General features: G+C 40.0%; 1 protein-coding gene across 4 annotated transcripts in view; it reads right to left on the bottom strand.

The window, feature by feature from the left end:
- Positions 1-24,045, bottom strand: part of LOC108937610 (neural cell adhesion molecule 2) — a 234,994-nt gene that overhangs the window by 70,209 nt on the left and 140,740 nt on the right. For all 4 annotated transcript variants that reach the window (XM_018757633.2, XM_018757650.2, XM_018757642.2 and 1 more), the window contains exon 2: positions 4,479-4,553. In XM_018757633.2, the coding sequence (XP_018613149.1) occupies positions 4,479-4,553 (75 nt within the window). The remainder of the gene's footprint in view (positions 1-4,478; positions 4,554-24,045) is intronic.

Below are 24,045 nucleotides of genomic sequence, written 5' to 3'. Positions count from 1 at the left end.
AATTATTTTTGTACTTTAGGCCACAGTAGAATGTTTGGAACTCATTGCTATGTATTTCTACCAGATTATGTGTTTCTGTGCTTGTCTCACTGCAGGATATCATCCCCAGGCTGAACTATCCTCTGGCTCTTAGTCGTCTGCTTTGTCCAGCGAGAGAACCTGTAATGGGCTTAGCGTAACACTGGATTGGTTCTTGGATGTAAAAACACTGGGAGTGTGGTTAGACTGTTATATTTGCTCTCTCACTGTAAAAGAGATGATCTCTCTGTAATGACAACAGCTGGCCTACAGATCTAGTTTGCCTCAAAACCTATACTGATTTTCACATTAAATATGTGATTCTTAACCGCATCCTTTTGAATTTTAAAAAAGTATGAAAAGTTTACAATCCAAGAAACAGCCATACACACATATGCACAAGTTAACTGTACAGAGTGCTTTTGTTGTATATTTGATGTGGTTTTCTTAATTTCCAAAAGAATTTGTTCACACTAAGTTGAATTAACGTTCTCAGGAATTGATACATATTTGTTAGAATCAATTTTCCGTTATCAAAACTCATAAAAATGGGGGAAAAGTATATATGTGTATTATGACCATATGTTATATCTTTATGGAAAATTATTTTTATTTACAACTTGCCCTGCCAGAAAACATACATATAAACCTATACAGACTGTTTTTTCGTGTGTGTCTATATGAGTGTGTGTGTCTCACTCAAGATTCAGCTTTAGAGATAACCTTAATAGACAATGTTTTGCAACTCAACAGGGAACAAAGAAACAGAGAAAGGAATCTTACCCTTGTCCTGCCTTGGGCAATGTTTATAGTGTATACATGCCCCTTGGCTAATGGGAGCAAAAAATTAGCTTCCCCCTTATCCCTGCGGTGTTGTCAGCTTCTACCCATCATGCTTTGGGATAATTGATTCAGCTCTTCTGGGAGGAACCAGTTGGGAGATGGTAGTTTGAAACTGCATTATGTGACCTCATTAAATTTGACGACGTGAGCACCGGAATTGGTAAAATTTGCTTAACCAAATGGAAGCTTTCCAGGCACATTTAGTAAGCTGTAAAGAGCACAGCAATTGTTTAGACTTTCCATTCTCAACTGGACATAAGGAAGGAGGCTGGTGAGGCTCGCACACCCGTCAAAGCTCTGGAGTAACAGGTGCACCGTTTCCTGAGTGGTGGCAGGGGGCTTCAGCTGTGACTAATTAGTGATAATGCCTAATGATGTTGACATTAATTGGAAGCTGGGCACAGTGGACTGGAAAAATTAATATCCTATTCTGAAAATAGATGTGTCTGAAATTTCGAAAACGTATTTAAACCTTTTAAACACACTGTTCAGTGCCAGAAGGCATGGTGCTGGAATGATTACAAATAGTGTACCAAAATGTGCAGTATGTTAATAAATGTGAACGGAAATGTTAATGAATATATTTGAATCACAGTATCAAATGATTCACTAATTATGTTTGAATACAGAGTAAGCAACATTGTGGGTGTGTAGAGTGTGATGTAGGAGTCCATGCGGATAGCAGGAGACACAACCGGCCCTTATGGTAAAGCAGAATACGGGAACCGATTTTCGTGTTGTCATCCCGAGCACCAGTTCCTTGCCAAATCCCCTTCGAGGGCACTGTCCTGTAGCACTGTCTCAACAGGAGTGTTAACTACACACATTTCAGTCATCAGCCGTCAAAGGTCAACCCGATCTCCCCTCAGGTAAGTAGGCTTCCCAATAATCCAACACAGTGCACCTTTGGAAGTTTTGGATTAAGATGGAAAAGAACTAGCAAGGGTCTCTTTTGAGCTGTTATCCTGATTTAACACACTCATGGGTCAGTCAGGCTACACGGGTATCAGTTTGAGTGTATGTGTGTCCGTAAGCGTAAATTTTGTACTGTATTCCCATAACAGATATGCATCACTGCAGCAATAATACAACTGAGAAGTTTCCATGGAACGCTTCCCCTCATTTAGACGCAATGACTCCTGTAACACCATTAGGGGAAAAGGTTGTGTGCTCTTAACTGCTTATGGGAGCTTTGGGAGTCTTCCAAGGAGTTAACAAACTTAGCTTGATCCAATTATTTCTGCTTCAGGATGTCTCCCCTACTCCTCTCAGTTTCTTTCTCACATGCTCATTCTCTCTTTCTCATTCTCATGTTTTCTTCCCCGCTCTCTGCGATGCAAAGACATCAGTGTTCAACCCAAGCTGAGCTCACACGGATCATAAACATGATCTCCCCTTGAAGAGCTGGAGCTGGCAAGCCACTTGGAGACAGATAGGAGTCACGTGGAGAGGGAGATGATCCGTGATCCTCAATCTTCCCAGCACTCGGCACTCCGTAGAAGGATTGATCCAGCAATGTCAGGAAGTGTCCCTGATGATGGCAGGAAAGAGCTACATTTCATCCCTGAATCTGGTTGTTTCAAAGGTCAACTCCCCTATATGATTTTATCGCCACCATTATCATTGTCGACACTGATGTGGGCCAGTCCAGGAAAAAAGGCTTCCCTGAAGCTCTTCTGTGGGTGCGCCCTCTGACTCCATCCCGCTTCCATGTACGTTAATTGCCAATCTACACCATGGAAGCGCTCAGGATTTCACACGGCTGCAGCATGTCCACACAGTTTTCAGCCACCGCTGAACATCAAGCATGCCACTAATTGTGTCTGTCTTTCCTATTGAGATGAGATGGTTCAGAACAAGACTACAATGACTACTGGCTCCAGCTAATTCAGCTCAACTCAGCACTAGGATCCAGAGTCTGAGTTTACTGCTTGTTACTTTGCTGCCTTGCTTTCTAAGAGTTTTGAGCTTCACAGGTGGAGCCAGGGTACATGCAAGTAGGGGTGTGATGGAACCAAAGCCATGTAAGGGTAGAGAAGAGACAGCAGAGCTGACAGAGCCAGGAAGTGCAGGTGGAGCTGAAATCCTATGGAGCCTTTGTGTCATTGGCACGTTTGCGGCAGTTGTCTTAAATGCAGTAGGTCAGCGCAGCAATGCATCTGCTTTTATACTGTGATCAGTCCTAGAGATTCACCCTCTATACCCTCTACCTGGTGACAGCTACTCACTTGTTTCTTGTTCTTGGCAGTGTACAGGATGTAGAATGAAAATTTAAAATGTGCATATGTTTGAGTCAGTGAGGACATGGAATGAAATGCCACTGGCAATGTGATACGAATGGCTATAAAAGGTAATAATAAGCATAAATATCCAGACACCATGAATGGCAAAAAAGCAAAGGCCACCTTAACAGTTCTGTACTTTCATACAATTTCTCCTGCCCTCTTATTCTACATACATTTACATTTATTCATTTAGCTGACACCTTTTTTCCAAAGCGACTTACAGTATTAAGCTACCTACAGCTATTTACCCATTTATACAGCTGGATAGTCTGTTCAGACAAATGCTTTGTTCAAGAGTACTACAGCACTCAGGGATATTCGAATTTCCAGCCTTCTGCTGGTAGGAACGACTGTATCCCCACTCACTTGAGCCTGAAGGACCGATTTGTTTACCATCCCTGGTGTTCAGCTGAAATTTTACAAGAATCTGATTACAGATACAAGTCTTCATATAGAAGGAGACATAAAGAAGAAGAAAGAACGAAGCACTAGAATCTGGAAAAAAAAATGTGTATATTTAAGTCTAAAGTGGAGACCAGTGGTGTGGTAAATTTGTCTCTGGGTTACAGTTTCCTCTTTAATATATTATTAGCATATTAAGCATCAAAGCAGCAACAACCACAAAGTGCACCTGTGGCTCTTCCAGTCTCCAACATTACCTCTACATCCTGACCTTCTGGTCATGCTCCATAGACCACCATTGGCTTCACTCCACTGCCCTGCATACGCTATCCCTCCTGTATAGCAGCAGCTCCAGTTTCTGTCCTAACATCTAGCCCTCAGTGCTCCAATAAATCCCTCACATATAGTCTTAGCTCCATTCTCTGCCCTCATATGTAGCTTTGGCTTCATCCCACTGTGACCTGCAGAGAGCACTGACTCCCCCCTACCGTGGTCCACAAGCATCGCTGCCTCTGCCCTTCTGCCCCTACATGAAATATCACTGTGCCCTGGGAGACAGAGACCACTGCAGAGTGATATCATTCCAACACTCAACTCTGACTGCAGGCTTCTATTACTCTTCAAGCACACACTCTGCCTTCAATCTGTAAGTCAATCTAGCAAGTGTGTACATACAGAATTTACCACTGGTTATAACATTTGATCCATAAAGCCAAGCAGTCAGTGTATTTTTTCATCCTTACAATAATTGCATCTGTGAATATACCTACTATTTTGGAGAAATAGCAATACATTTTTGTGCATCAAACACATTGGATGCTGTTGGTCTTTCCATTATGTTATTCACAGGAAAAGGGCCAGTGAGGTTATTATAAAAATATGAAAGACTATCTATGTTTGCCATGTGGGAGTATGGCGAGAGAGTCATACCTGTACAGGTGAAGAATTTGGACTCCCCGACACTAAGTTCCACTTTGCTCAGAGAGATGGACACTTGAAGAACAGCTGAAAGGAAAAGCAGAAAGGCAGGTGTCAACAGAGGGACAGAGTTGGAGGCTATATTTCATCTTGCTATTTCACAAACAATGTCTTCTCAAAAGCAAGTTTCCCTTTAGAACGTCTGAAAAGGACACAGTCAAGTATCCGGGTTCCCGCAGAGAAAGGCCTCGCTCTGGCATCTTACACCAAATGTCCTCTTGTAAACAACAACAACCTCCTAATAAGAGAGAGAAGAATTCAAATCTGAAAAACAACCTTTGATCTTCCCTGCCACGCTGTGATGTTCTTTCATTATTCTCTCTATTTCTTTCACTTTTACATAGTTCTCTATTCAAGATGGCTTTTTGAAATATGCTGGAAACCACTGATCACTTATAAAGGAGTGGAAAGCTATGCATATCGTGTCTGCCTGCCAAAAGCAAAAATCATTCTCAAAGGTCAACACTAATGGCTCAGAGACAACAATAACAGGAAACATTATTTTATATGTTGTAATACACAATAGCCATAATTATAGTCATATATTTGTGCCAATTTGTATGGCTTTTCGTGGTTATTTCTCTTTCCTTGTATAATTCATCATAATACTATTAAAAAAGTGAATTTCTTTTTTCATATCGATTTTCTCTGTAACAATGCATTCTTTATTTGAGGTTTATTTTTTGCATTTAAGATGATACAAATCTGGATAGTGGGATCAGTGAAATTAAAAATAATTTAAAGCATATTTAAAATTCCTTCATTAAAAAATTATACTGCAGTGGCAGCTGCCTGCCAACAGAGGGTGATTATGTCCACTCCTGAAAAAGATCATTGTAAGCAGGCAGCTGATATTCTCATTTGCAGTATCTTTGTTGGAAATGTACATACCTTTTAATGTATTATTGTTTCCAGGCCTAAGTTTTGTTATGAATACAGATACTTCAGGGGGACAAACAGTCAGTGGAATGAAGATGAAGTAATGACTATTATTTCTCAGTGTGTGGTAACCTTTGTTCACCATTTAAATGTGTGTGGGCTGGACTTCAGTGGTTGCACAATTGCTCTGCGTTCACGCACTGTGTTGGCTCAACCTTGCTGCACTGTGTGTGAGCATGTGTGTGTATGGGAGAGTGGAGCCTACGTGCTTTCCTTATGCTGGTGGGGGTTTCAACTCAGATCTCTGGTTTTCTATCTCATGCCAGAGATCTGATGCTTGCAAGGATGGGAAGTCAAGATTGACCCCTGCTGACCTGTGTAAAAGCGTGTGTGTGTTTACGTACACCCTCCAAAACATGATGGCTTGGCATCCTGCTCCTGCAGGATGGATCCTTGGCAGCTTGTTTCTGCCTAGCGCCCTATGCTTCTGGGATTAGCTCCAGTTCCTTGCCACCAGCAGTGGTAATACGTGGCTTTGGGGGGCATATCAGACTTAATTTTTTGCATTACCATTCTTGGACAAACACGCATGCACAGTACATCATACATAGCTTGACATAAATGTCAAAACACTGCAAAAACACAAACATTGTGAGTTTCCTAATTATTCTTTTCTGTTTGCCCATTTGACAGGTTATTAAATGATTCAGAAGTGAAGCCTATGGAGTCTCAGTAAAATGACAAAACATTAAATACAGCAAGTATTCATGGCGTGAAGCTATACTGCAGAGTTGTATTTAGGTCAGTTATAAACAATTTACAATGCTCCCACATTGAGCAAGATGCACACCATGACTGAATGCTTCTGCAGTGGGGTTTGGAGATAAGGGCAGCCAGCCTCTGCTCATTCATGTGTCCAGTGACAATACAGCATGCGGGAGATGCAACACCATCTGCCATGTAGAAATATGTCTCAATTAAGATGGCTATTATCAAGGTAGCTCATCTAACAATCAACATCTAAGCAATAATTCTAGGTGGTCACATATTTAGGATGTTATGCTGTTAGCTGGGGACTGAGAGGTTTCAAAGTGGTGCACTATATGGTATACGCCTTCAGAACTACAGAAGACGTACACAATGCAGGACTGACATGGGTTATATATGAGAGAGACACAATTCATGTCTTTGTGATGCTTATAAGCATGCATTAATGTACCCACATTTCACACTGCAGGATGCCACATCCTTGTTAAAGGATGCAGTGGCAGAGCCATGCACCTCTTGAACTGAATCCATCACCATCTGCACCTTACAATTTTGCCTATTTATACAGCTGGATTTTACTGGAATTTTCTCTGAAAGCTCCAGGTTAAGTCTCTTGCTCAAGGGTATGACAGCACAGCCCCACCAGGGGCACTGCATAGGGAACCTTCAGACAGCAACACTGTGCCCATAATCGGTACAGTACATGCTGCATCCAACCTGGTCTGGCGGGTGCTGCCCACTTTGTTTCTGGATTTGCTGTTGGTTTAATCACAGCAGATTAATGCACTGTAAATAATTAATTTGCCCTTAGAAATGAAGGCAAAAGTTAAATCACGGTTTGTTTACAAACAGCGTGCTCGCAGTGCATTCTAAAATTTGCATTGGAATTCAGTTTGCTAATAAAGCAGAAACATTACAAATGAATTGGACATGGGTTTTGCAGTGGCCCAGCAATGCACACAGCAATACTCCATATTCAAACAAATACTTGCACATGAAAAGCTTATATTAGCTCTAATTAACTAAACATAAATTACGTTCCCAAAGGCTGGATTGCTAAGACATAATGGTCCCTGATTTTAGAATGGAATTTGAAAACCTTGAGGCATCCCTTCAACCCACAATAAGCTCTCATGAAGTGGTCCCTGCAGTGCATGCTGGGAGAAAGACACAGGCCAGAGGCTGTGGCAGAGCCTGCAGGCTATACGTGGTAGTCGGCTAGCAGAAAATGCCGTGAGGGACAGGGTGGTAACGAGAATGAATCCCAAGTGTGACACTGACATTGCATTACATTCTAATCGTCTGCTCATTTGCATTTGTATATATTTATTTGCCGTATTTATCTTGTAGATGGCTGATCTTATTCAGGGACGCACACAAATTACAGGAAATGTGCTGCACAGGACTGTGTAAAAAGCATCTAACCAGGCAGCCAGCCATAAGCATGACTAACACGTATTAGGCAGAACATGTGCGTCAGTGCTGATCAGTAGGACATCCAGCAAATGCAAAAAGATCACAATAACCCGTGCAATTATAAAAAGGAAGCTCAATTAATACACCCATAGTATTAAACAGTGGGTGTTCTATGGCTTCTATGAAGTGTGAATAGAATGGTGAAAAGGCTGAGTGTGACTCTGCAACTGATGTCTGGTAGCTTATTCCTCCACCGCAAGACCTGGGATGGCAAGAGCTTTGACCAGGAACAGCTAATGTAGATGTAATTGTCAATGTTAATGTAGAGGGGGACAGCGAAGGATGGAGAAACCCTTGTTAAGCAGAGTTTTGTTGGTCTAGTTGTATGGCATATTTAGGTATTGTGTATCTCATCAACAGGTGCAAGAAAGGACACAGACTTGTACACTGAAGGGTGCCATTTGTAATCCAATTCCCCGTCCATTACACTGCACTGTAGGACTCCGGGGCAAGGTGCTTATTTACCCTGAATAGCTCCAGAAAAATTCCCAGCTATATACAATAAAAGGGTTATGTTCTGTATGTTGCATTGGATAAATGCAATAACTAAGCAACACATGATCATCTGGGCTCTCTGCCTCATAATGTTTTAATCCAAAGGAGAATGCTGTAGGTAGTCAGTAAGGGACGCCGGTGGGGGAAGCTGGGAAATATGACTGGAGGATGTGGGTGTTTTTGGAGAGGCTTGAGCCCACATATGGGGAAGCTTTCTGTCGCGGTCTGTTGGCACAGACTGAGAAACCAGACTGCGGGGAATTGGAGACCAGACGGAAGAGCATGACGGCCTGGACACAAATTTACTGGCATTACTGGAATTAAACCCTTTGGAATAAGTCATTTGAACTGCACCCTTCGGTTAGCCCTGTATTACATTCTATTATCTCTTAAAAGTGTAGGGCTCCAGATGTGCAACTCAATTCACCGTGACTCCTTTTCTCTACCAGGGCTTTTAGGAAAGTGTGACATATCTGTTTCACTCCTGTTGCAGTGTAGTTCGACCACCACCCTCCCATTCCATTTGCCTTCGTTATGTCAGTATCTGCTCAGCAAACCTGGACTATAACACACACACCGGTTGAGCTCTACCGCCTTCCTCTTTCTGTGTCTCCTCGGTATACTTTTCCGCAGGGCTGGCTGCCATAGTCTGAGAACAGTTCTTGTTTTTGTTTCTTCTATAACTCCTTTCCTGCCAAAATCACAATTAAGGCCACAGTCTTCAGCCAGTTTGATATGATTCCTGCATATCCTTTAGCACAGCAACCTGTCTTTCCATACAAATTTGAGGAAAAGTCATTGTTCTTTCTGGGCACCTAACATAGAGATGATCTTTGTTATGAATGAAATAGCTCATATTATTAGGTTTTCTGTAAACATAGTCATGTGGGGCCAACCATGCATCCATTAATCATTTCATAATGAACAAGGTCTGCCCCTGTCATTTCCAATTACTTTAAGACAGTATCATTCACAAATATAGAAGTATTCTCGCCATTTAGTGATTCATTAAGTTCCTCACACAAAATAAATATGAAAAATTTGGGCTTAGAATATATTTAATAAACATTGTCATTTAATTCTGATAGAATATTAAATGACTAAGAATGTGCAAAGAACTCACCCAAAACCTAGGAAATTACAGGTGTACAGTAACATTACAAATTATTTACTGTCATAATGTTTCAAGGTATCTATATGACACATTCATTCACATGATACCGGAGTTTTAAACATATCGAGTTATAATAGTTTATTTAGGTAAGAGGTGTCGTATGTCTCCACTCTGCTCTTAAGGAAGTGTGAAGCATAGCGGGACATGGAGCTGTCAAGTTACTTCCAAGATGTGACTGTTAACTGCAATGTGCCACTTGAGAAAGGGCTGGAAGATTTTTCCACCAGTTTTGCAGGCATAGTGAACGGTCCAGGCATTTTGCAGGAGTGAAACAGAATTCCCTCACTGGCTCCTCCTTTTCTCCTCTTCATTCCATTTTTTTTTTCCTGCTAAGCCTCTTACTTCTCCAGCTAGCAATGATGAGGTGAGCATCCCAGCAGAGCAGTCTGAACGGATGCTCTACCTTAAGAGTCAATCCCTTACAATGTCAAACTGTAAATAAGTTTCTGGAATATATTAAAAACTCTGGTAGAACACTGTGACCCTCTGCTATGCTTTCTGAGTGCACATTATAGTGGCAAACACAGAGCAACATTTTTAAAAGGGTGCGACCTCATTGTTGATCCATGTTATAAAAGAAAATGACTCCTATTTTTCAGCATGTCAGATTCATTTTTGAGATGTTATTATGAGAAAATCCATCCATCCGTTGTCAGTAAAAGTTTGCCGTGGTCTACAGCCTATCCCGGAAGCATAGCATACAAGGCAGGGTTGGATGGAACACCAGTCTATCATGGGGTAATCACACACATACTCATTCAGTCAAACAAACACCCATAGAGAGCTTTATAGATATAGAGAACACAGACTGAGCCTGGCTTAAACACACTTCCAGATCCACATCTGGGAGCTATGAGGCACCTATACCTGCTGTGCCACTGTACCACCCAATTATAAGAAAATGAAAACAGAAAATAGAAGAGACTTGACAGAGATTCAATGGCTTTTTAGAAAAGATGATTGTGCCTCTACAGAACTGATCGTTTCAGTATTTAGTGTTCAAGAGATTACATCTCTGTGTAGAAGAACACGTTGAGACATGTTTCGCAATAAAAGGGGATATACAGATTGAGGTTCATTTCAAAGGGAATAGCATAAGAAAATATTTCCTTTGGGCATATCTAGAATTGCTGTATTAAAAGTCTTGAGTCTAGAAATCAGATAACTATGAGGCCTTTTTCAGGATTTAATGCTGCTAAACCAATTTACAAACAAGCCAAATTTCTCCTTTATTTAACACCTTTGATGCAAATCCTGAGATAACGTATGGCCCAAAAATAGAGTGTCGAGTTTAACAACACATATAAAACCTTATTTGGGCCTTTAACAAGACATTACACATCTCGGTAAGGGTCTTATTATTTACTCGGAGCCGCCATCAGTGCACAAAGATGCACATCCATTTGATAATGCATTTTCTTGTAGTGAAGAGATGAGGTCGAACATATAGGCATTTGACCTATAAACACAACATAAAGGCACTACAGCTTATTCAATTTCTTTTATATTCTTTAGCATGGATATTGCAACTGAACCATCAAAGTGAGAATAGTAAACACTACAACTCTCCTCTGAGGGACAAGTGGCATATAAACCCAAAATAAATATTTTTTTCAATTAAATTCTAGACACAGGATGTTTAAATTGCAATGCTTGAAGTAATCCTTCATCTTCCACTGGAAGCCTCCATCTTCTTTCTCGATATGACTCTCTCTCTCCTATTTCCCTAAGATGGATTAATTTAATCAGCAGATGTCACTCTCAATGAGTGATGAGTACGTCGGTCATCCAGGCCTTTTTGTTCTCAGTCATGACAACTTCAAGAGATTCAGAACAACGGGTAGTGAGAATGTAGGATTTTTTTTTTCCCCCCTGGTTTCACACATTCTATGACAGTTACAGCCATTGCTCTGCTCTAAAATAGCAGTGCACATTTTCATAGATTGAAGCAAGAAGAGGAGGACTTGGTGATGAGGCCTTGTTGCACAATCCACAAAAAAAGTAACAGTGAATCACTGCAGCATCACCAATTCCAGCTCACAAAAACCCCTCTCTTTACATGGAATCAAGATAATGCTGCCTCTGTAGATCTATTCAGCTCAGTTCCTAACATACAAACAAATTGCTTTTGTCAATTGCCTTTATCTTCATACTTTTGATGTCTACTATAATACTGAATGGGTTGACTGATATTGCTTCTGGTAAAGAAATCTTTGTTCCTTAATTATGAGATTTGAGAGGTAAGGGAAGAATTAAAGGTATAATTATTTTACAGCTCTATTACAGGAAGATATTTGCAAAGAAAAAAACGGTCAGCACTTATGAGTTTCTGTTGAAATGGCTGCAGTTTTAAACTGTACAAAAATGCCATGCAGTGATATAAAAATTTGAATTTGTAATGGTTTCCAATTAAAACAAAGCTATATATGTACATACATATATGTTTTTTTTTTTCTTTGCAGAAAGACAAAGTGTACAATACTGTATTCTTGATGAAAAATGTTATTTCACCGTCCCTTTGGACTCACTAAAATGTGATTGCTGGACTGTGCAATTGATAACACTTTATTTGCATTGCCTGAATGTTATCAACTAAATCCTCAGAAGATGAAAAAAAAAGAATCTGCCATGAATACAAATTAAATGATTACATCTGTATATCCACCTGAAGTGAGAGAGGGACAGAGTAGCAGCACTGAAGCTCTAAATGGGCAATTTGTATTCAAAATGCTGAGCAGCAGTTCCTGATGGTAAGCCAGTCCCCAGTGAAAGCAGTGCTATGTGTGTGATGGGCTTTGAGTCTAAAGCAGCCTGATTTAACTCTGACAGTGGACACAAAACGGACATGCCATTATGCGGCCAAGGCTCTGCAGACAGCAGGTGCTGCAGCCAGGATGCACCCATTGGGCAGGGACACCTGGCTAGGGCTTTGTTAAACTCAGCTCACTCTGCTAGAGGGTCTCGAAATGGAGCTAGACGGCAGAAGGAGGATCAGTTTATAAATCATTATGATTTTTATTCCATATGTGTTAGCAAAAATAGTTTCCATTTTTACTTACAGCCCAAATGGTTTTGGTGGCCATTTCAGAGAATGCTCTTTTGTTACTACAGAAAATTGAGGAGCAGCTTCAAAATAGCTTTAAAATTTGCCACTCCCAGTCATCACTGAACCGGACATACCTCTGCGGATCACATACTCCCTTTCATCAACTATACAAGCAAGCTTTTACACTGGGGCACACCCTGGGGTACAATTTTCACAGAGTTTGGGAGAAAAATTTTATGAATCCACATCCTTTCTTCTTTAGAGCTTCTAATGATCTTAGATTCTGAAAATGACATTACCCAAAAAGAGGACATAACGGTAATATAATTAGTAATGAACTGCTGAGGGCAATGTGAGTCTAGGATGTCAATTACAGTGAACGTTTGAAGTTTTAAACAGAAGGGACATATCTCTAATTCCCTTTTATTAGCAGGGAATGGAAAACTGCATTAGTTCCTGTCTATTACTGAAAGAAAGTGTCCAGAGGAAAATTTACTAATCCAGTGCAATATATACAGTATGCATCATGTGTATTTAATTAATCTCACGTATTTGCATTGCCTCACTGTTTCCAACTGGTAAATCCTCAACAAAGTTAGGCACCAAACACCAAATCAAATCAATACATTGGTTCATTTACAATGAGGGAAGAAAGGACTAGCGGAACAGAAGGTATACATGGCTAATTTGTATTCCAACTATTTGATACCAGTGGCAAGCTAATTCATTGCACATCTAAACAAACAGCTCTTTTTAATGTGGGCTTTGTTCTGACTGGGAATAAACGTGCAAAATAGTGAAGATGTTGTCTCATTTTGTATTTGTCCAAACTTTGTGCAGATATGAGGACCCGGTGCTATAAATTGTCAACGGAATCTGAAATTTGCATGTACACCGTATGTTCTGATCTTGGATAAATTCAAAGCAGAACTGTCATTGAGAGGAAAAATGATGAGACTAAGGTTATTGTACTTTGGACACATCTTGCAAAGGTTGGATTGCCTTGACAAAACATTAATTTGTGGAAAAAGTTTGAAGAAATAGAGGAAGCAGCTGACCAGCAACTAGATGGATGCATTTAGTAACAATGACAATGGAAACACCCCGTCTGAGCTTAAGGAACAAGTAGAGCACATAACATTCTGAAGCAACTTTTTATACGGCTTCCAAGACTCTATATCGACTCGGAGACTCTTAGCAACAACAAAAGCAATAACTATGTTTTGAATGAGGGGCACCAATCTTGCAATTAGCATGGCTGTCTATCTGGCTGCTTATCATTAAACATTTCTATGGAATAAAAAAATCCTGTAGCAGAAGGTATTGTGATGATCTACAAAGAATTAATGGGCAAAAGTGATAAGAAGCATCAAGAACCAGGACATACGAAAATAAATTAGCACTGTCTTGGTTTTTTCTATTCCAAAGCAACCTGTAAGCTAGCTGTACATGGTACTCCTTATACATGCGACCTGTCATATTGAACACAAGTGGGAACACGCCAGACGCAGTGTACGTGTGTCTCAGCACTCTGAAAAGACTTTCAGCTGCCCTCTGCATCATCACTGTTGAGGGAAATGAAGCAGAGAGGGGAGTCTTTGTAAAATAACGTAGCATCAAATTTTTCAGCCGCTTCAGTCCAGTGGCTGCCGGTCCCAGTGGTGAGCAGAGTTCCTGCATTGATGAGGTGTATGTGAGGGGGGGAGGACACAATGGGATTTCAGCAGGCTTTCAGAGCAGTAATGAGAAGAATGTGTCAAAATTGAAGTGCAGTGGTATGTTATTCAGCTGCCAGCTCCTGTTTACATATACTGTATTACTAATCAATACTCAAGGTTGACTGTTCCTCAGGTTATATTGCACATTTTCACTCTCCACTGGGCTAAGCCAGAGCTCTTGGATTAAAAAAAAAAAAGAAAGCAGGTACAGCTTACACATCTTATAATTAAAAAGCATTGCTTTGAAAAAACAGCATAATAATGTTGCTTACCGTAGTGTTTTGCCCACTCCATTTACTTCGAAAATGGTTTTTTAGTAAGTTATGTTTTTGTGAATTTACATTATATGTATATAATATTCTCATAAATATGAGAAAAGTTAAAAATCAAGAAAAAAATAACTACACACACACACACACACACACACACACACTTTCAGAACCGCTTGTCCCATTTAGGGTCGCGGGGAGCCAGAGCCTAACCTGGCAACACAGGGCGTAAGGCCGGAGGGGGAGGGGACACACCCAGGACAGGACGCCAGTCTGTCGCAAGGCAAGCGGGTCTCGAACCCCAGATCCACCGGAGAGGAGGACCCAGTCCAACCCACTGCACCACTGCGCCCCGCTTAAAATAACTACATAAATAATTAATTAAGAAATAAATAAACTGCCAATTTATTTTTCTATCTACATAATAGATTAAGAAAATAATGAGACAGACAGACAGACATAGGGAGTTTGCGTACTAATGTATTTCTGGGCAGAATGTTTTTGTACCAGGTCCGGAGAACCTGGTACACGATAACAAACCAGGTGCAAGTTGGTATTAGACCTAAATTCTCTCTCTCTCTCTCTCTCTCTATATATATATATATATACACACACACACACACACACACACACACACACACACACACACACACACACACACACACATTTTCAGAACCGCTTGTCCCAGACAGGGTCGCGGGGACCCGGAGCCTACCCGGCAACACAGGGCGTAAGGCCGGAGGGGGAGGGGACACACCCAGGACGGGACGCCAGTCCTCCACAAGGCACCCCAAGTAGGACTCGAACCCCAGACCCACTGGAGAGCAGGACCCGGTCCAACCCACTGCACCACCGTGCCTCCCCTCTATATATATATATTTAAGTTTTCTTTTTTTTTTTTTCCTGAACCCTGCTTATATTTCCAGGAAAGAGGACAAGAAGGGATTTATATCATCACAACATCTGTGGAATTAACATTGTAGCTCTGTCAAATCACCCATGGGCCACAAGTGTCAGTCAGAAACATTCAGACATTTCAGTCGCTCTCCCAGCACAGGGTGACACTACCAGCCCCCGCCTGAGCCTTCCAGCTCGCTCAATCAAGGGCTCCGGTGCAGCCCAACCGGTAACCAGAACGTTTTTAAGCTATTTACAAGAGACAGACCTGTCAGGACATAGTACTGTTTCTGTCAAACAGTTCAGTAATACAACACAGTAAAAGCTGTTACACCAAACTGTAACAAACTAAAACAATGTAGTAATATAAAAAGATGCCTGAAATAAAATTATAAAATGCAAATTGGTTACTCCACCGGCTTTAAATTGTTATGCATGTTAATACAATAATTAGCGGAAGCCATAAATTTTAATGAATGCCTTCTTGTTTATTATGCTTTAGGAAAATATCATAGTGCTCCAACCCCACCCAATGTATGCCGTGACAGGGTCACTAAATATTAATATCATGCTCCATCACAAGGAAATGTCCCTTGGTACCACATTATGATAATCAGTGCATTCGAAATGACTGCGTTTTTCCAAAAGAGAATCTAATCAAACCAGTTTAGAGCCTTTTAAACTGTCACATGCAGCTGTAATTCACCACGATAATGGTGGTGAGAGATGGAATTTCAGTGCATATCGTCCTCGGCCTTTAATATGGAGAAAATGGAAAATTTATATTTTGATTAAAGACAGTATGTTTATTTGTATTTCCTGGCTGTTTTACAGCGTGTACAAATACTTCATTGTAAGTGAAGTGATTTCTGCTGATGGGCTCTGTAGTTTGTTTCATTATTGCTATTTAACAGGACTTGGGCTTTCAATGGATTTCTGGCAAGTGCAGCTGCAAGAGATCAGTAGAGTCCAGTATTACTGTGTGGTAATTTCTCAGTTCTCCTCACAGTACAACACTTGGACTTGGGTTTGATGAACTTAACAGCAGGGTTCAAGAGCTGATTAGACAGTTTCACAATCACATACCTTCAGGTTTAGAAACTAATGTGAAAGCACAATAAATTAAACTGAAGTTGACCAGGTGGTCAGATCTTTGGTTTGAAAGCTGTGATGGAACACACAGTGGGCAAAATATGCATTACCACACTGTGATCAATTAAACTTTTCTGAGGCACAGAGTTATAAATGGAGAATGTTGAAATTCTTAAACTCGCCGATCCAGATTAGCCAGGGATTTGGCCAGTGGGAATGGTGAAAATGGAAAACCAGTAGGGTATAACAAAATTGGCATCAATATCTTTCCAGCTGTGTGTATCAGAGCTGGTCTACTTTAATGCAGAAAAAAAAAAAAAGTGCTGCTAAGGCTGTTCTCTCCAGTGCGATTTGAAAAAGACCCAATAAAGGGCCCAGTTCATTTAAATTGAGTGTATTCATCTAAACCCAAGGAGGGAGATTCTTAAAAAAATACACACCTTTCAGCACCTGATGTCCCAACAATGACCTTCTTGTGGCCCTAAATTTCCTTATGTGATAAAGCTCATTACCATTGATCCACTTTAATGGACACATAAACATCTTCTGCAGTCTGACGGATCGCAAATGAAATAAGAGGGAATAAGGGGTCTTTGCGAACCAGACACCGGTCATTCGTATCGATTAGGAATGCCATGGATGCTTCCAGCTCGCAGGGTCTGGCACTCTAAGATGAAATTTTGGAGATCACACACCGCCAGATCACAGCAATTAGGCTGACTGGAGTGAAAAATTAAAAATACTTTGAAGTGAGATCTGAAGGTGCCTGAAACACATAGCAGACTGCAGATGCTTAAGCATACGCTAGATGTTTCCTTTTGAATGCACATGCTCTGCACCATGGAGCTAATGGAGGAAAATAAAATATGTCATCTCAGCCAGCACAGGTGAAGAGGGAATCAGCTTGGCAGGCTGAGCCGGAGGAATGCACATCTCTGTCTGTGTTGACTGGGAACAACAAAACTGGTGTGAAAAGGGAGACAAATGTTGAGCTCAATGATACTGAAGAAAAACATTAATGATGTTATTGACAGTTTCGTCCATTTACAAAGTTAGGTGTTCAGGTAACTGTATAGTGCAGCAGTCAACTCTTTAGCCTCCTGCCTTTAACCATAAGGCAATAGAACTTACAGCCTTCACTGTTTCCGTTACAAAATATCAACCTCCTTTTCAGCGTTAGGTCCATCCGTTGCACCCAAACTGCTTTACAGACAGGTCGCAATTTAAACCATTTTCAAGCACATATTTTTGAGAGGAAACTACAGTAAAAAAAAATGCTGCTTTAAATTATTCATGGTATTATTCATTAAGTACCTACAGTAACTTCAGTTTAAGATTCTCTAGCTTTCCAGCTCAACTCTCACACATGAGTTCACTGTACATACAGGGTAAATTCAACATATGGTATCGGAAAGGGTACCCTTGATAAGGTAAAACACATTTTATTTGAATTCACCTCCTGTTCCTCTTCAAAGTCTTTAGGTAAAGACCTACATGGAAAGGCTTACAAATTGTTCAATCATTAACTATTATTATAGGGGGCAGAGTGGTGCAGTGGGTTTGGCCAGTGCCTGCTGTGTTGTGGGTCTAGCATTTGAGCCCCACTTGGGGTGCCTTGCTGCGGACTGGCATCCTGTCCATGTCTCCTCAGGCTTGCACCTGTGTTGCCGGGTTAGGCTCCAGCTTGCCACAAGCAGTTTTGGGCAGTGTGTGTGAACTATTATTATACCTGCTGCCTATTAATACATCTACATTCCTTCATTTGTTAGACACTTTTCTCCAAAACAACTCCCAATGAACTCTATGTAGTGTTATCAGCCCCCACCTTATTCACTAAGGTGACTTACACTGCTAAATACACTACTTACAATGGGTCACTCATCCATACATCAGCTGAAATACTCTGTCTGTCACTCACACACTACAGGTGAACCTGAACAGCATGTCTTGGACTGTGGGAGGAAACCAGAGCACCAGGAGGAAACCCACGCAAACACAGGGAGAACATGCAAACTCCACACAGACCAAGTGGGGATCAAACCACTGCTCTCTTGCACCACCCAGGCACTATGAGACAGCAGCGCTACTCGCTGTGTCACCGTGCCACCCTGCTGTAAGTAATAACAATGACAATCACAGTGTAGACCCATTACATTGAAAGACTTCAATCTCATGCCATTTGTTCAAACAAACTCTGTGATAAAAGTGTGCTACCTGTTTCTGACCACAGTAAGAGTAATTGATGCTGAACATGGACGAAATTACCAGGAACATGAGGAGGAGTGATAATTTAAAAGAATAATTTTTTTTTTTTTCTTAAGTGAAAAGGAAGGTGATATCACTTTGTGTTTGAAGGTTCAAAATGGAATGCAAGCTATCCCGTAAGTGTCAGCAGGGAGGCCTTTGCTTGATCCCCTTGACCTAGATGCTGCGATAAATGACAGTATGTAAGTGCACCAGTACCTTGCACCTGGAGATACAAACAGAGGCCTGAAGCCAGAAAACATTCACCCTCAGTTGGCAGTGCACTCTGAAAGCTCTGGAAATCTACAAATCTGGAAGAGGTTAATCCAAAGAACATGAAGAAAATGTTTGGCTGGGAGGGACAGCTGAAGGTCAGGATGCAGTCACACACGTTGTGGATTCTCAGTTCAATCCCTTTCATCCAAAACTTGATTACCAGTAGTTTTACAGTTTTTAAATTTATCATAAATATATCAAAAAATAGGCCTCACTGCAGGATATCATAAATAAATAAATAAAACATTTTTGCTAAATGCCTTGAACTTCCCAGCAGAGTATATTACTGAGTGTCTGCTGCTGCATGTTGGCAAAATAAAACTAAATAATAAATTACAACAACACATTAGCGTAAAAGAAATAAATAATATCATGACCAACTGATAGTATGAAAACATCTGAGATGCAGCCAGTGAGAGGCAGGTTTTTTTTCTTTTTTTTTTTTTGTCCTTTAAACCTAGAATATGGATGAAATATTAAAATGTCAATACGTTGCCATAAAGTTACTTTTAAGGAGTAAGGCCAGTTTTCCAGCCAGTTATTGTTTTCAGATCAGCTGCAAAAATCATTCAACAGCTTCAGATGTCCTAATGGGGGCTGTAGCGGAAATGTTCCCCACTTTGCATTCAGAGTCTTATTTGCTTTGCTTTTTGCTCTATTTGTGAAATGAGATTTAGTTGAACTAAAAGAGTTAAAAAAAAGTCCTCTGTGCATAGTATTCCCAATATTTTGAGTGCACTGTGTATGTGCTTTTGTGTGTTTTGTTTTTTAAAATTTATTTACAGTTGCTGCTAAATGTATCCATTTCCATTTGTTTTTAGCTATTTATACGATCATGAAATTATGCTTATGGTAAAATTTTTAAACCAGACTTTCAAAAGATCATTATTGTTGCTAATGCGAAATTCCTTGATTGGTGTCCCAAGTTTGTGAATGTCAAGTAAATATTTCCATAACTTCAGCACATAAATTACAGTATTCTGTGAGCAGTACTTTCTATCTACAGACACTGTTGTTCTGTGATGCTCATTTTTGAAACAACACTGAAAGATACTGAAAGAGCAGAGGGGAACAATCAGTAAACACAGTGGATTTTCTAAATGGAACAAAATATTGCAAAAAAAAATAAAAATATTGGGCAGCCCAGCTGTAGTTGCATTAACTTTCTTGTCACTTGCAGACAGATATAATTCAAAACATCACTTGGGAATGCGTCCTTTCATCTGCTACACAAAGGCTATCTGATAGCACTGTTTATTCCTAAATACAATCCCCACTCATTCTGTAGATAGTGACTACAATCCTTCCCTTATCTCCTTGCTTGCTGTGTATTCCATAAACAGAAGACAATTGTATCCTTATTACTACTAAAAATTCAATGTCAGGGCAGATTTCCTGGCAGAGAGGCTCAGCAGTATTAGGGGTATTGGGTTCTGACACCAAAAGTTTTGTTCTCACTTGATACCTAAACATATCGTCATCGTCCAAAAATATAGCAAAGAATATTAATAGAGAAAAAAGAATACGATAATTATAAACTGGACAATAGAGTCACATTATAATGTTTTTCAGGTTTTTTCAAAATGTTTTCCGTAAGATAAACAGTTTCTCGACATTTTTAAGGACTAAGCGGAAGCACTTCTTTGCAACATTAATTTTTCTTGATTACAAATATAGAGCCAGTGAAGCTAAAGAACACACGTTTCATTTTGCAGTCTGTGTGGAGAAATACAGTCTACATTCCTTGGTTAGATCAAGAGACCACAGCTGTATTAACACTCTACTTCATGGTGTAAACAACGCCATCCAAGACCATAGGAATACACTGAGGACTCCTATATATTATATACCATACCAAGTGCATTTACATACAAATACTTATCGATGCAATTGGGATGAAACTGACTTACTGGCTATTGCTTTCTTGTTTAATTTTTCTGCTCTGCATTTTTCTCTTCTTTGAGGCAACCATTACATCGCTATGGTGCTTATGTGCCTTAACGTCTACTGGAGAAGGTTATGATTTGGGGCTCTCTTGTTATTACTCCTGCATATATTGACTCACACAGCAGACATACGTACTCTTTGTGATTAATTTAAATATTCTGGCAGGGGTGAACAAGGTTAACTACTTTGTTTAAATCTAAGACCCCAAGCATGCTGGGTTGATAGGTTCGAGATGCATTTTAATATTTAAAAGATTGACAGTTTGTGCAGTAATAACCATGAATAACACTTACTCTGAGGTTAGTAACTAAACAAAATCTGTTAGAGTCACAATGGATAAAAGACTATACTTTGCTTCTGATGGATTGGTTTTTGCTCTGTTCAATTCAGTATGCAAAATATATTAAATATGTTAATCACTAAGGCTGGTAGTGAAGGTGACTTTTTTTGACCTTGCATACCATACAAAGGAAAGCCTTTTTTTTTTTTTTTCACAAAAAGGATAGCAATTCTAGTTTCAAAGGCAGAGGCTGTTACTTTTTAAGTTCTATATCTACAAAACTACTGCTAAAATCCTAGCTGGGATTCTTAATCCAGCATGAAATGGACTTTAGGCTAAACGGTCAGAACATTACATGGTATATCACAATGTTTTTTCTTTTCTTCTTTTTTTTTTTGCTAACTCTGGTTAAAAAATTTTTTTTAAAGCCACCATTACACAGCTATCAATATGTTCTGTCCCTTCAGTTCTATCATTTCTATATCTGTTTAGATTGATCTTGAGCCTGGAGGAAATTCTTTTAGCATTTGTTCTGTTGATGTAAAAGTTTTATTTTTTTATGCAATCCATTAAATTTACAGAACTGGAATTTCTTTGTTTGCTCAAGGGCTGTACTCATAAACAAATGTTTATCTATAACCTAAAAAACACTGACTTCCACAAGCAGAATGTTGGCAAAAGTGCTCCAAGATGTAAAGAAATGTCTTTGGGCCTTCTGTTTCAAAATACATATCCAGACTCAGAAGAGCTTTGAGTTGAAGCATTCTTTATTAAATTCAGTATCTAGCTAATAAAACAAACAAGACAGAAGTTGTAAATAACTATATCCTTATGTTTCATTCTCTTTTTGTGAACAGTATATCCATAGATAGTTCCAATGTAACTTTATTTATTTATTTATTTATTTATTTATTGAATTATTTTATCCACACATTTTGTCAAGACCTTCCCAGAGCAAAACATCACCATGTTTCAGTTTACATGCAAAACATTCCTGTCTCTGTAATTGCTGTGAACAAACTGCTCTTACTGCTCCTAAAGCAATATCCTGTTTCAAAATGACTATACAAAATAAATGATAACAATCAATAATTCTTAAAGACCTTTTGTGTTTTTGGTCATATTCAGAAGTTGGTGCTTACTAAAGCAGGCTATAATCTTTAAGAAATAAGATTTGTCTTGGAGATTTGTATTATGAGGGCCCGTGTAGTGTCACTGCAATATGTTGAAAGTGCTTATTTGTCTTCACCAGGGATGGAGGAAAAGGAATAAGGTGTACTTGGCACTGCAAAGAATCAGCTAAAGTGTATAAACAATGATCCCACTCTAAACATTAACAACCTGGCTAAAGGCTCTTAGCACAAATAACACAAATTAACAGATAATTAACAAATTAACAAACATCTGCATAGATGAAGACACAAAAAGCAGATTCATTTTAATTCATTTTATACTTTTTTCATTTTTTATAGTAAATTTACTGTATATTTCAGTTAGAACACATAATAAACTAGAAACTATCTCTCATTAAGCAGGGGGTGTGGTGGTGCAGTGGTGCAGTGGGTTGGCCCACAGTCCTGCTCTCCGGTGGGTCTGGGGTTCGAGTCCCGCTTGGGGTGCCTTGCGACGGACTGGCGTCCCGTCCTGGGTGTGTCCCCTCCCCCTCTGGCCTTACGCCCTGTGTTACTGGGTAGGCTCCGGTTCCCAGCGACCCTGTATGGGACAAGCGTGTGTGTATATATATATATTTCTCATTAGTTCATGAGGGACCCCAGTTTGCAGAATTCATAAATATACTGTTTGTTTGGTAATGGCCTAGGTGGAATACCAGAGGTTCTGCCAGGCTCTTTTCACCTAATAGAATCAATGTAAATATATAAAGGACCACAAGTACCTTGTTAGTCTAAATGCTTTCAGTCTAATGATGTTTATGCCTTGGACAAAACTGGTGTCGGGAAATGAGTTGCTTGTTCAAAGGAAGATATGCAGCACTGAAGGCAAGGATTCTCGGTGAAGTCAGCCTGCACTGTGGTAATAAGAAGTGTGCTATGCCTACTGAATGACAGGAGGAGTGTGGTGTGTCTGAAACCCCCATGGGGTTTTGTCCCTCCAGCTTATGATAAAGATTTCATAGCGAGAGTATTAGATGTCCTACAGGCTCTCGATACCATTCTCCTGGCATATGACATTGACACCTGTGTCAAAACAAACTGTAGATGTATAACTTCAACTCAGAATTTGAGAAAAGCTGTGCAAAAAAACATTTCAAACTCATAGAAAGACTCTGTTCCTATATTTACTTTCTATAATTTGGCTTCTCGCTATTGCTTCAGATCCAAGGACTCGGTAAAAACTCCCGGAGATGCTGGCACTCATTGTTATGGCTCTTTAACTTATCCCTCTGTGACGGAGGCCATGATACAAAAATAGAGCCACATCACTCTGGCTTACATATGGTTCTGCCTCTCTGGTTTTCTCTCTTGCAGGTTCCCTTCTGTGCAGTCATGCAGAGCATTTGCCCTGAGAACCTGAGCGATGATCTCTGCCACAGCAGCAACCTCCTGAAGTCATAGTGCTATTGTCACTGACCTCCATCCGTTCAGAAAAGGACAGGAAAGAATGGCTACATATTCTATCGCAATATTTATTTTAGCAACAGCAGGATCTGCCCCAGGAAGCATATTGCCAAGTGTTACCTAAGCAGTAGTGGTCAAGAGCCAAGGGTTTCGGAGATACAAAATCCACTCTACTTTGTGAGAAATCATTAAATACAGCATGCCATGAACTCACAAAAACTATTTGGGAGTTAAAAGAAAGAACATCAGGGAAAAGTAATCTTTTTCAGTCCTGATCTGAACACTTTTCTATAGTGAGCTGATGGACAGCAAAGTCTTGGCATGGGAAGGGGATAAACATGATGGACAGCTGTTCACATCCCACTGCTGCTAACTGGGGATC

Source organism: Scleropages formosus, chromosome 12 (genome assembly GCF_900964775.1).
Source record: "Scleropages formosus chromosome 12, fSclFor1.1, whole genome shotgun sequence".
In the NCBI taxonomy this organism is placed as follows: Eukaryota; Metazoa; Chordata; class Actinopteri; order Osteoglossiformes; family Osteoglossidae; genus Scleropages; species Scleropages formosus.
Note: the sequence above shows the minus strand (reverse complement) of the source record. Positions and strands in the feature narration are given on the sequence as shown.